Below are 14,125 nucleotides of genomic sequence, written 5' to 3'. Positions count from 1 at the left end.
GTGTCTGAAGACAGCTACAGTGTACTTATATACATTTAATGAATGAATAAATAAATAACAAATAAATAAATCTTTAAAAAAAAGAAAATGAACAATCTCACCGGAGCGACACTGAAGGCTTGGCTCAGAATCCCATCATTGACCAGTCTGCGGTGAATGTATCTGGCCGCTTGAGCAATTCCCTGCAGATACAGATAGGGTGGGGTCAGCATGGCTCAGAAGACAGGCTCTCTGCTTGCTGTTCACTAATATATCTTGACCTGTGCCTGTGGTGCAGAGGCTGGCTGCCATCAAGTGCTTGCTGTAATCTAAGTGAGTAGCGGTACCAGGAACACCCATCTCCAAGGCAGGCGTAGCTGTGTAGTTAGTTCTGTGTACCAGCCCATAGCACACCTGACTGAATTGTCTAAGGACTGAGGATTGAACCTGGGGCCCTTGTGCATCTGGGCAAGTGACCTGGCATACCTTTTAGAAATTATCTTAAGCCGGGCGTGGTGGCGCACGCCTTTAATCCCAGCACTCGGGAGGCAGAGGCAGGTGGATTTCTGAGTTCGAGGCCAGCCTGGTCTACAGAGTGAGTTCCAGGACAGCCAGGGCTACACAGAGAAACCCTGTCTCGAAAAAAACCAAAAAAAAAAAAAAAAAAAAAGAAATTATCTTTATGGGGTGAGAAATGGACCAATGATTAAAAGTGCTTCCATCAAAGGACCAGGCTTCAATTCCTAGCGCCCACAATAGGCAACCTACAGTCACCCTAAGTCCAGCTTCAAGGGCTCTGTTGCTCCACTTCTGGTCTCCATGGGCATGTATACACACACACACACACACACACACACACACACACACACACCATGTATACACATACACAAACACACACATAAATATGTCTTCTAAAAAGTTATTATTTTTTGAGATGGTCTCTAAATTGCCTAGTCTGGCTCTTAAAATTTGGCATGTGACCCAGCCAGGCCTTGTACTTCTTGTGAATGTGTGCTGTGTGTGTAGATGTGTGGGTTAGTTGTCTGTGTGTGCGTGTGAAGCTAGAGATCATTGTCTGTGTGTGCGTGTGAGGCTAGAGATCGACTCTAGGTAGCTTCCTCTACTGAACTCCACCTTCTATTTTGAGACGGGATTTTCCACTGACCCTGGAACCTGCTACACTGGCTGGCCAGTGGGCCTCTGGGACCTGCCTGTCTTCACTCTCCACCTCCTCCCTCCCCAGACCCAGGGTTGCATGCCCAGCTTCTCACATGGGTGCTGGGAACCCAAACTCAGGTCCTTCTGCTTGCATGGCAAGCTCTCCACACTCGGCCATCCTCCCAGCCTGAAGCCTTTGGATCTTCCTGCCTCCGTCTCCCAAGCACTGTACCACCATGCCTAGATGATCTTTTTATAAAGATGTCAAAGCACACTGTTTAGGGGCAGCCACATCGGGACAGCGGATAAAGGTTCCTGCTGCTGAGTCTGACAACATGAATTCTATTCTTGGGACCCAAATGATGGTGAGAACTGACTCCTGGTTATTTTCTGGCATGCACGTTGTGGCAAACATGCACCCTCAACACAGCACACACACACACACACACACACACACACACGCTTAAAATAGACAGTTCTGAGTTGTAAGAGCTAAGTCCACGCTCAGTTGAAGATCACAAACGAAAGCAAGCAGAGGGAGCTGAGGAAGCTGTTTATTGGTGTTTTGAACTTTCAAACCACAGCTGATAGATGCAGAGAATATTTTCAGAGTGGGGCACACTTACAGGTCATGTGGTAATGAAAGAACCCACAAACAGTGGTCTGAGGGTCTGGCTTTGTGGCTTATTCTTGCGTTGGAAGAGCAGATGCTGCAATGTATCCTTCACCACACGAGGTTGATGGGTGTATAGGAGAACCCAAAACAGCTGTTTGCAGAGGGTTCTGTTACAGTTTGCAGCAGTTCTCAACCTGTGGGCCATGACCCCTCTAGGAGAACACATGTCAACTCTCCTGCAATAGCAGATATATAGATATACAGATATATAGATATATAGATATATTCTTTTTGAGACAGGGCTTCTCTGAGTAGCCCTGGCTGTCCTGGAACTCGAGAGCTCTGCCTGCCTCTGCCTCCCAAGTGCCGGGATCTTAGGTGTGTGCCACTACGGTCCATCTGCTTATCAGATATTTACATTATCGTTCATAACAGAAGCAACATTATAGTTATGAAGTAGCAACAAAATAATTTTATGGTTGGGGTCACCACAGCGTGAGGAACTGTATATTAAAGGGTCACGGCATTAGGAAGGGTAAGACCTGTGTTAAACCTGCCCAGTCAGCAGCAAACCAAACTTTATTGGTCATTTTAACAAAGATATGTGAGAATCTAGGAAACTACTTTGGGGGATAGAGAGGTAGCTCAGAGGTTCAGAGCATTTGCTGCTCTTGCAGAGAAACCAGGTTTATTCCTAACTCCTGTAACATGTGGTCACAACTGCCTGTAACTCCAATTCCAAGGGATGCCCTCTTCTGGAGTCTATGGTCACTGCAAACACATGGTACCTATACAGACAAGCAGGCACATAAGTAGCCAGGCAGTGGTGGCACACACCTTTGATCCCAGCACTTGGGGAGGCAGAGGCAGGCAGATTTCTGAGTTCAAGGCCAGCCTGGTCTACAGAGTGATTTCCAGGACAGCCAGAGCTACAGAGAAACACTGTCTCAGAAAAATAAAAACAAACAAACAAAAAGAACACACATAACTAAAAATGTTTTTTAAAAAGACACTATTTTGAGAACTATAGCAAGATTGAGTTATAAAAGATATGCAGAGTGAAAAAGAAGGATTTATTTATTTTATGGGAGACCTGGTTTTGTAGCCCAAGCTAGCCTCAAACTCACTGCTTGCAGCTGACTCGGCCTCTTTAGCCTGGGGTGGCAGGTGTGCAGCCCCACTCCCAGCTTCTGCGATGCTGGACAGTGAATCCAGGGCTTTATGCAGGCCGAGCAGACACTGTGCTGACTGAGCCACACCCTAGCCCTGCTTCAGGAAGTTTTGGTGATCAGGAAGAGTTGCCAACACGGTTGCTCAAAATAACACGTCGCCGGGCATGGTGGCGCACGCCTTTAATCCCAGCACTTGGGAGGCAGAGGCAGGCGGATTTCTGAGTTTGAGGCCAGCCTGGTCTACAGAGTGAGTTCCAGGACAGCCAGGGCTACACAGAAACCCTGTCTCAAAAAACCAAAACCAAACAAAATAATACACCACTAGTGGGCACAGCTCCTTTGCTATCTTTCTCCCTGCCATCCTGCCTCGTGTGTTCGTGTGTGTGTGTGTGTGTGTGTGTGTGTGTGTGTGGACTCACACTTGCCTCAGCATGCATCTGCAGTCTGAGGACACCTAGAGCCTAGGGTGGTTTGCCTCTCTCTATGCTGGGCTAGCTGGCCCAGCATAAACTGATTTAAACACCCAATCTAGGTTCAGTGAGTGACCATATCTCAAAAAATAAGGTGGAGAGCAATTGAAAAAGACATCCAGAATCAACCTCTGACCTTCACATGTGAACCTGCGTGCACACACTCACACACACACACACACACACACACACACACACACAGAGACAAATACTAGAAGAAGCAAACTCACAAGGGAGGGAGTAGGAGAGAAGCTACCAGAGCTGGGGGTGGGGCTGACAGTGTTTAATACACCAACATCAGGGTTCATCAAAAATTAGGGTGCAGACAGAAGAGATGGGAACGCAACATTGTACAAACACATGACGGCACTGAACTGAACCCTCAAATGGTTAAAAGGATAAATGTTATCCACCCACAATCTATCTAGCCATCCATCGGTCCAACCACTCATTACCCATTCATCTATCATCCACGCGAACATCTTCCCATCCATCCTGTGATTTTTGGTGTGCTGAGAGAAAAGCCTCACTACCTAACTCACAATGGCCTGGACCTTGCCGTGTGTGTAGCAAATACCAGCCGGAAATTCAGCCGGAAATTCATGCTCCTCCTACCTAGGACTCTCCAGGGCGAGAGTAATTGTATTCATTTTACCAACATTTAAAGCCATTTCACCCTCGCACACGCGCCCGCGTGCACACACACAGCCCACTTGAGGTGGGGTTTCCCTCTTCCCAGGAAGGACTGTACCTCACCCACTCCCCCCCAGAACAGGAAGAGAGAAACAGAACTAGGCTCTGGCCACAAGCACAGAGAACTTGTGGGAAGTGAGCTGTCCGGCCTGTGCCGCCCACGAGGCTGGAGTCCTCATGCTGCTGCTGCAGCCGGACTGGGCATGTCTGATTGACAGTCCATCCTCCCTGGCTCCAGCCACATGACTCCACCTCTCTGAAATGGCCCCTCTCAAAACAAGCCTACCTTGTGGGCCACACAGTCCTGTAGCTCAATCCCCAGCTCCAGGGTCTCACTCTCCGCAGACAGGTCGGTCAGGACGTCCTGTGAATGTGGAGACAGCAAGGTCAGCCCGTGGAGCTACAGAGTGGGTGGTGAAGGCTGCGTGTGCTGGGGCTGACGGCCTGGCCTCAGGCTCCCAGGGCACTCCAAAGTGGTTGTTCCTAACCTGTGCTCCAAGACCCCTTGGGGGAGGGGTCAAATGACCCTGTCATGGGGGTCACCTAAAACCATCGGAAAACAGATATTTAAATTATCATTCGTAACGGTTGTAAAATTACAATAGCAATGAAAATAGTTTTATGGTTGGGGGGGGGGGTCACCACAACATGAGGAACTTTATTCAAGGGTTGCAGCATCAGGAAGGCTGAACCACTGCTCTGAAGCATGGCAGACAGAGCTGTCAGGCTGCTGAGAGAACTGTCACCCAGTCTCCACAGAGAACCCAGGTGAGGCAGGAAGCTGGCTGGTAAGGGGTAGGAGGATGGCGAGTGGTCACCCTGAAGCACCTTTGTCTTGCAGCACCGCCATCTAGGGACCTTCCCAGCCCAGAGCAAACCCCGCTCCTGTCCTCAGAAGCCCACACTCAGTGCTCACAGGAGAGGTGGGAATGAGTGGTGGCCAGACCTGAGGGAGCAAGCGCCTGGGGACAAGCACCTCCAGGGGTCCACGTGGCTTCAAATTTTGTTTGTGACAGGGTCTCACCACGTAGCCCAGGCTAGCTTTGAATTCTTCCTGCTTCTGCCTCCCGTCCTGGGATTACAGGCATAGGCCACCATGTTGTGCTTACCCCTATATGACAAAAAGCCCCTTCAACCGTCTACAGAGGACACCAGGCACACCACTAGTGCTCTATACAGAGTGGCACTAGGAAGAAGTGGCTGGCGGGTCACAGAGCATGGGAAACAAGCACCCCCTTCCTCCGGAAAGCTGAGTGCACTGGGGGTTTCCAGAGAAGGACAGGAAAAACCCAGAGGACAGCAGAGGGGACAGACTGGAGCAGGTTGTGTTGGGAACCTGCTTGTAATTCCAGCATTTGGGGACATTTGGGAGCTACACAGGAAGGGCCTGTCTGACCAGGATAAGAGCAGAGATGGGCACTGAGAGGCCAGGAAACCTTTCTCTCACTGCGGGGAACCAACTGGTCAGAGCAGGGGCTGAGAAAGAATTCCACAGCCAGCGAGCCTGGGGCTGTGAGATCTAAGATGGTGGACCGAGTGAGGAGGAATGGATAACACTAAGGCCTGAGTCAGGGCCTTCCACACAGTAGGGTAGCCTAAGGGCTCTATCTTGAGACCCAGCCTCTGACAGGGAGATGCTAGGCAGGTGCCCAGGCCTCTTTTCTTAGACCAGGTCTCAGTATGTAGGCAGCCTTGGCTGGCCTGGAACTCCCTGTGTAGACCTGCCTGCCTCTGCCTCCCCAGGGCTGGAATTAAAGCTGTGGCACAGATGCCCACCCTCCCATGCACCTTATGATGATGATGTAGTGGGTGAGTGCTTTGTTTACATGTATGTCTGTGTAACACATGCACGCCTGATATCCACAGAGGCCAGAAAAGGGTGCTGGATCCCCTGGAAATGGAGTTACTACGGATGGTTATGAGCTGCTACTAGGTGCTGGGAATTGAACTCGGATCTCAAAGAACAGCCAGAGCTCACCTAGGGCTGAGCCATCCCTCCAGGCCTGCTTTATATTGGTCTAAGTTGCTTAGGCTAGCCCTGAACTTAAAACTTTCTGTTTCAGCCTTCACAGTATCTGTGACTACAGGCCCCTCCTGCCTGCTCGGCAGTAACACTGGTCCTTTCTGGGTAAGCAAAGGACCAGGAGGTGAGAGGAAAGGGTGGCAGAGAAGCCACCAGAAAGCAGATGATGAAGACGGAAGGAGCTGAACAAAAAGAGGAGGTGGAGGGGACAGGGGGACAAGGGGCTCAAGGCAGCATATGGGGACCGGAGGAAGGGACGGCCTGCAGAGAACCCCAAAACGAACTTGACAGTCTTTTTAATCTGTGTTGTGTCTTGTGCATGTGCATATTCGTGTGTACAAAGCAGATGCACCTGTGTCATGGAACAGGTATGGTGGTTGGATCAGAGAACCATGCAGATGCCAGCCTTCATCTCCCAGGGTCTCCTGCTGGCCAATGTACGCACCAGGCACTGTGGCCCTTGGCATTCCAGCAGACAGACTCCTGTTTCATCTCCCATTTTGCTGTAGACAGCTGAGATGACACACACAGAGGCTACGGCCTCCGGATTGTATGTGAGTTCCGGGGTTTGTATACAGGTCCTTCCTCTTTACCACTGAGTCGACTCCCTCGCTGGCCCTGCCTCCTTTTAAAAATGCTGTCTATGTAGCCCAAGCAGGACTCAAACTTGCAATCCTCCTGCCTCAGCTTCCAGAGTGGTGGGGTTACAGGAGTGTACCACCATACATGGCTCTGTGTCTTCTGATACAAGACTGGTCTTGCCGTTCCATCTGGCTTTGGGTGCAGAAATTAGAGTGTGGGCTCCCTAGGCTTGGGGCTCATCTAGGCATCTCTAAAGGTCGGCAGGAGGCAAACCATGTAGGTATCCCTTGAGCCTGTCTTGGGACGTGCTGGCATCTCTGCTGCCAACAGCTGGTGGCTGAGTGGGAGCCATGTCCCCATGTTTCCAGTCAGAGTTTCACAACCCAACTTCCCTTGGTTCCCTCGCAGGCAGTGGCTTTCTGTTCCTAACGGAAGCTTTCCATAGCTCTAAGCACCTCACTTGTGCCTAACTCCCCGATCCCACCCAGTCCAGGTCTGAATCTGTCAAGCACACCAGCATTACCTGGAGAGACATGGTCCCTCTCACGGCGACCACAACAGACTCCTTCCGGTGGTCCAGAACCACTATGAAGGGCAGCTCATACACCTGGAAGACAAGAAACCAGCACAAGGTGGGACTCACAGCAGCACAGCAACACCAACTACAGAGAAACCTGGTTTTCTCTGATGCCAGTGACCGGCTCTGGCGTCTAGGCAGTGGGTAAACTGAGGCAGGCAGCCGTTAAGGGTGTCAGGGCTTAGAGCTGCTGATGGGGGTGGATCCAGACACCTACAGGGGCTGCTGCCAAAGGCTGCCAGTGGTTAGAGAAATTACTCAGCAGACTTTCCTCTGAGGGAACAAAGCTGGCGCTCCCTGTGGTCAGCAGGAAACTATGAACTCTTTAACCCTTTGGGGCCGGCGAGAAAGAGAAGGAATGAGAGAAAATTCTCTCTCTCTCTCTCTCTCTCTCTCTCTCTCTCTCTCTCTCTCGCTCTCTCTCAGTGGACAAAACAAAAAAACAGAGTCCAACAACTTTATACATATAAATATGCATGTGCATGCATGTGTTTATACACACATATATGCATATATACATATATATAGATAGATCTATAGACAAGCATATACACATAAAAAGCATATACACATATATTTATATTCACATATAAAATGGTAGAGCAAAGCTCCAGAAGGTGGGCTCCAAGCATTTTACACATACACACACACACACACACAAAATTGGTGGATGGAGCAAGCTCCAACACACACCAGACAAGCTTTACATACACATAGGTGATGGATGGACACCAACAGTTTTCCAGCCCCTATTCACACAAACCTTACACACAGACAGACAAACACACACACACACACACACACACAGAGTTGACGGACAGAAGCAAGGATATTCCAACCTTCCACTCCCAAACTTTAAATCCTCAGAATGCATATCTACTCATCAGTAAATCTTAATAAATCCTATCAGGAAGCTGAGGGCAAAAATGGGTACAAGAAATCAGTCCTCACCAGTCCAGACTCAGTGAGAGTCACGTCAGCCAGGGCTGCCATTGTTCTTGTTCCCTGACCTTAAAAGGTCCCTAGTTTAGCTAATAAGAGTGTGCCTCTCTGAACTATAAATTATTTCCTAAGATTTTCTCCATCAGAGCCAGTAATAAAAACATCTCAACCTAGCTTCACTAACAATTTAATTTTTCCAAATGTTCTCATGGCTGACAATCTGCATCTCTAAGTTCTGGTGACAGGATCATTAATGTGCCCCAGCAGCAGTGCCTGAGAGAGATCAGGCATAGCATTGTATGCGTCAAAGATACTGTCCCCTGAGGGACTGGAAACCCCTTAGAGTTTTAATAGAACTCTTAGATTAAGAGGGATGTGAGGGCAGCAGGCAGAGCAGAACCCCGTAACAGCACGAAGTCCTCGGAACTTCATGGACACACGGTCCTCGGAACCGCGCCACACCGAGGCTCACCCATGTGGCGGTGGTAAGCTGGGGGCTGCATCCATGACGTAAAGCCATCTGCCGTTCCTCTGCATGGCCCTCGGCACTCTGACTGGGTCTCTCTCTATTCTCCTGCCTCGGCCTCTCAAAGGTTGGGATTATGAGCACACACCACCATACTTGGCAATTTCAGGAGTTTTGTGTGGAGGCTGTGTGTGTGCATGTGCGTGTCAAGGCATGTGCGAAGCAATTGGAAGACAACTTGAGGGAGCTCGTTCTCCTTCTATTGTATAGATGCCAGGAATTGAACGTGGCTTCTCAGGCTTGGAGGCAGATACCTTTACCCACTGAGCCACCTCGCCAGCCCAACTATAGAACTCTTCCTAAAAGTTCTGCCAAAACACTCTGTGGACCACAGAGCCTGAAAACAGTTGCACGCCACCAGTAGCGGTTACAGAGGTTAACCACACAAGAGGTTAGAGAGCAACTAAGTAATGCTAACCACAGACTTTCAAGCGGGTAGGTAAGCTTTCTGTGTGTGTGTGCGTGCGTGTGTGTGTGTGTGTGTGTGTGTGTCTGCAAAAGTAAAAAGAAAGGCTGGGAATTAGCAAGATGGTTCAGTAAGTTATGACACTCACTGACAAGCCTGATAATCTGAGTTCAATCCGCAGGACCTGTTTGCACACATGCAAGAGTGCACACACACACACACACATACACACACACACACCACTAATAAAGATGTTTTGTTTTGTTTGGTTTGGTTTGGTTTGGTTTGGTTTTTCGAGACAGGGTTTCTCTGTGTAGCCCTGGCTGTCCTGGAACTCACTCTGTAGTCCAGGTTGGCCTTGAACTCAGAAATCCACCTGCCTCTGCCTCCGAGTGCTGGGATTAGAGGTGTGCGCCACCACTGCTCAGCCTATAAAGATGTTTTTTTAATAAGAGCTAGGAATATAGCTCACTGGTAGAGTGCTTATCTAGCTTGTGAAAGGTCCTAGTTGAAGTCCCAGCAACAGACATACACACACACTGACACAGACATACATGCATAAACACACACACACACACACAGACATACACAGACACACACACTCACCTACATATACAGACACAGACACACACACACACACACTCACTCATGTACAGACACACACACACAAAAACACACCGACACAGATACACACAAACACACACTCCCACCACCAGGCCCCACAGGAGTCCAGGACCCACATCTAGAGCACCCCGTTTGAGACAATACCTTGTCGTGAAAGCTTATGTGAATGAAGTCCCTGTACTGCAGCCCTGTGGTCTTCAGGATGGAGGCGAAGTGGCAGTTGTGCTGGTCACCTTCCACTGCATCGTACTCTATGTCTCTGGCTCTGCAACTACAGGGAACGGAAAGAGGTGACTGTGGTACCCCTGCCTTCCACCGTACACGGTGACCCCGCTGTAGGATTTAGCTAGAGAACTCGGGAGGGGAGGGCTGGCCACTTCTCAGACATTCTAGCAGATCCGTGGGGCTTGCACATGGGACAAATGCTTTTTCAGTGAGTTACTACATTCTAGATATTCATTCATTCATTCATTCATTCATGTGTGCACTCACACATACATGGACATGGGATCTCCTACTCTGACATTCTTTCTGCCTTAACTCCTCTGAGACAGGGTGTCTTGCTGAACCTTCACACGTGCTCTAGCATGCACGCACCCACATACATCATATGCATACATTAATAATAAAGAAAAATTTAAAATTTTCCAGTAGAAATGCAGGAAGAAGGCCCATACGGTGGCACATGCCTGTAACCCTAGCCCTTGGGAGGTGGAGGCAGGAAGATCAGGACTTTGAGGCTATCCCTGGCTACAGGAGGCCCCGTCTCAAAACTACCCAAACTCAAGTAACCAAGGAGACAGGGACCACCCTGCACAGTCAGGTCGGTATAGCTGTGTGTGTGTGTGTGTGTGTGTGTGTGTGTAACCCTGCACCATGAGGTTAGGGGTGGAGACAGGAGGAAGCTGGGGCTGCTGGCCAAAAGCTTAGCTCCAGGTAGAATGAGAAAGAGACCCTATCCCAAGAGAATAAAGGGGAGAGAAGAACAGCAGGACAGGGGTGTCCTCCCCTGGACTCCAAGCATGTGTGCGCGCACACACACACATGCACACACACACACACTCGGACACACTCCAGTCTCATCTATTACACACATGCATATTACTGAGTCAACAGGAAGAACTCAAATACAAGTTACCAGTTAACAATCAAAGACAAAGTTCCTGATTTTTATAATTTTACTGCAATGAATATTGTGAGGACATCCAGGCAAGATGTTAACAGATCAAGAAGCCTGAGCTGGCAAGATGGCTCAGCAGGAAAGATACTTGTCACCAAACCTGGTGATCTGAGTTTGACTCCCAGGACCCCTTCAGTGTGTGAGTCCCTCTTACCTTCAGAGAGTGAACATTTTCCAGACCTTGTAATCAAGTTCATAATATATCCTGAGATCATGTAAGACAGGTCCTCAACCTGCTGTCCTACTGTGTACTCAGCCTGGTTAAGTTTAACTTGCCCTTAAAAGAACAACGTAACTGCCCTTAATCTGCTGTGTTCTTCCCACGTAATCACCTTCTAACCCACATTAAATGCACAGCTCCACGCTTTTCTTTAGTTTGGTTTTTTGAGACAAGCTTAGAACTCGCTCTGTAGACCAGGTTGGCCTCAAACTCACAGAGATCTGTACGCCTCTGCCTCCCAAGTGCTGGGATTAATGGTGTGCACCACCACTTCCTGGCCTGCACAGTTCCACTCGTGGACTATTTACTCTTCCATAGCCTGATCCAGAATAACTGTGTGTGTGTGTGTGTGTGTGTGTGTGTGTATACACGTGGGTGTGCTCTGTGGTAATTTGCTGAAGCAGCCATGACTATGACATGAATGTTGGAAACAATATGGTGACACAGGTGGATGACATCTGTGTGCGGTTTTGAGTGCTGTTCTAGGTCAGTAAAGTAACTTCCTTGTGAAACTCAGCTAAAGATCTCTGTAGAAGAAACCCCTCATTCCTTCCCGCTCCCATGTTTTCCTCCCTTGTCAATAACTGAAGCAAAGCTCTTTGTTAGGGACAGACAGGCAACACAGACAACAGACAAAGAGCAGACGCACAACAGACAGGCCACAGACTACAAGCTGCAGACATACAGAAGACACGGAGGGAAGCTGTCAATCACATTTGGGCTAGCCTTGACTCAATCACATTTGGGTTAGCCTTGGCTCACTAAGAAAGGGAAGTCTTTCTTTTCATTCTTTGCGTGGCATCAATGCAACAGTGTCAGAAAGAGAAGGAGTCTTGTATCTTCCACATCCTCACTGCACATACACATCAAACAAACAAACAAACAAATAGACAAATGTAACTAATTACAAGTAGCTTTTTTTAAAAGTTCCAAGTGCCAGTGTCTACTTATAATCCCAGCACTTTCGAGGCAGAGGAAGTCATCTTGGTGAGTTCAAGGCCAGCCTGGTCTTCATATCAAGTTTCTCTCAAGCCAGGCAGGGACTATATAAAACCTTTATCTAAAAAGAAAAAAAAATTTTTTTTTGAGACAGGGTTTCTCTGTGTAGCCCTGGCTGTCCTGGAACTCACTCTGTAGACCAGGCTGGTCTTGAACTCAGAAATCCACCTGCCTCTGCCTCCCAAGTGCTGGGATTACAGGCATGTGCCACCACTGCCCAGCCAAAATTTTTGTTTTTTAAAAGAGATAAAGTGTGACATCTAGAGAACTCAGGACATAGTGAGTCACAGGTCTAGACAGTTCTAGATAGAGAACTTAGGACTTTTTTGTTGTTGTTCTATTCTTGTATGCTTTTGAAATGTAGGTTTTTTGTTTTTTTGTTTTTTGTTTTTTTTAAAGAGGGAAAAAAAATCTGAAAGGATCAGGCTACGCTGACTTACCAGTCACCACCAATCCTGCACAGCCCGGTGAACGGGTTCCTGTAGATGTAGAGCGGCCACCCATAGGCAGCTGCTGCAAACGGCATGTAGTGATGGCAGTTCTCCACTTCTGCATCTAACTCAGTTTCCTGGGAGAGAGAAGGAAAGAAGCTTAGCTGTGTGTGCACTCCAGTGCGGGCAAACATGTCGCCCCGCAGGAGCCTTGGGCGGCTGTCCTTGACTTCTCCCATAACCGTAACCATGTTTGTTGGGTACCCCAGCTAGCTGGTCCTCCAGCTTCCAGGGTCTGTCTGTCTCTGTCTCTCTTTGTCTCTCTGTCTCTCTCCCCAGCTCCCTCCCATCTTGCTGTAGGAAACCTGAGATTACAGGAGTGTTCAGTACCACGTCCTGCTTTGTGTGAATTCTGGGGAGCTGAACTCAGGCCCCCCCACTAACAAATCAAGCACTTTAGCCACTGAGCCTTACCCACTGGCACACTGAGATCTTAAAGCTGGACTCCAGCATTCCATCTCCTGCGCTTTCCTCGACTCTGAAAAGCCTTTGAGCCTCGCTCTGAGTGAAATGTCTCAGCAAAGCCTTTGCTGTGCTTGGGTTAATCAGTAGAGGCTGAGAAGTGGTTTTGAGGCTGTTTGAACCTCGAAGAAATGTTGTCTCCCTGGATAGTCTGCACTTGGTGCTATGTGAGAGACTGCAGGTCCTAAGACACTCCTGGCAAACCTGGAGTTCTTCCTTTTGATTATGGCTCGCTATGGTTGAAAGGGACCGAGATTTCTTTCTCGGCAACAAGGGCAAGAGAACTCTGGTAGCTGGAGCCTTTCTAGCCCCAATTAATTCCATGTGATGACTGAACAAAATAACTGGAGTGAGTCAGCCGTATTAGTCTTTCCCAAGAAGGCTGAACCCCTCTGCTCCTTCAGAAAATGAGGGCTGAACGTCGGCGAGCTTCTCTCTCTACTGTGGATCCTGTTAACTCTCCTTTTCTCCCCACGTGGATTTATGACACACCTGTGTGTATGTGTATTTGCAAGGGTGTGGGCATTGATGTGTCCATCTCTCTGTGTGTGTGTGTGTGTTTAGGCCAAAGGCACATAATGAGAATATTCTTCAATCGCTCTTCCATCTTACTCGCTGGGGCAGGGTCTCGGACTCAAACCCAGAGCTCACTGACTCAGGCAGTCTCCCTAGCCAGCTTGCTTCAAGGATCCCCCACCCCACCTTCACCTTCCAAGACTAGAATTACAGACGGGCCAACACGCCCACTCAGCTTTGACATGGGCTCTGGGGATCCAAACTCCAGTCCTCACCCTTCTGTGGTAAGTGCTTAACAGCTGAGCCATCTTTCCAGCCTCTTGTAGGGGAAAAATGGTTTTGTTTGTCTTTATTTTTATTTTAAAGACAGAATCTCTCTGTGGACCCCTGGCTATCCTGTCGTACAACTTGCTATGTAGACTAGGCTGTCCTCTTCTTTGGAAAGATCTGCCCACCCCTACATCCTGAGTGCTGGGACCAAAGGCATGT

The 14,125-nt window shown here is 48.8% G+C and overlaps 1 protein-coding gene across 2 annotated transcripts in view; it reads right to left on the bottom strand.

Moving 5' to 3' along the window:
- The window catches only part of Daglb (diacylglycerol lipase beta), a 39,727-nt gene that overhangs the window by 9,776 nt on the left and 15,826 nt on the right, over positions 1-14,125 (bottom strand). For both annotated transcript variants that reach the window (XM_085837409.1, XM_021161880.2), the window contains 5 exons: positions 12,608-12,735; positions 9,913-10,039; positions 7,217-7,300; positions 4,375-4,452; positions 102-182 (listed from right to left, as the gene is read on the bottom strand). In XM_085837409.1, the coding sequence (XP_085693535.1) occupies positions 102-182; positions 4,375-4,452; positions 7,217-7,300; positions 9,913-10,039; positions 12,608-12,735 (498 nt within the window). The remainder of the gene's footprint in view (positions 1-101; positions 183-4,374; positions 4,453-7,216; positions 7,301-9,912; positions 10,040-12,607; positions 12,736-14,125) is intronic.

Source organism: Mus caroli, unplaced genomic scaffold (assembly GCF_978045245.1).
Source record: "Mus caroli unplaced genomic scaffold, Mus_caroli_1 scaffold_4, whole genome shotgun sequence".
Taxonomy (NCBI): Eukaryota; Metazoa; Chordata; class Mammalia; order Rodentia; family Muridae; genus Mus; species Mus caroli.
This window is presented reverse-complemented; position numbering and strand designations above follow the sequence as displayed.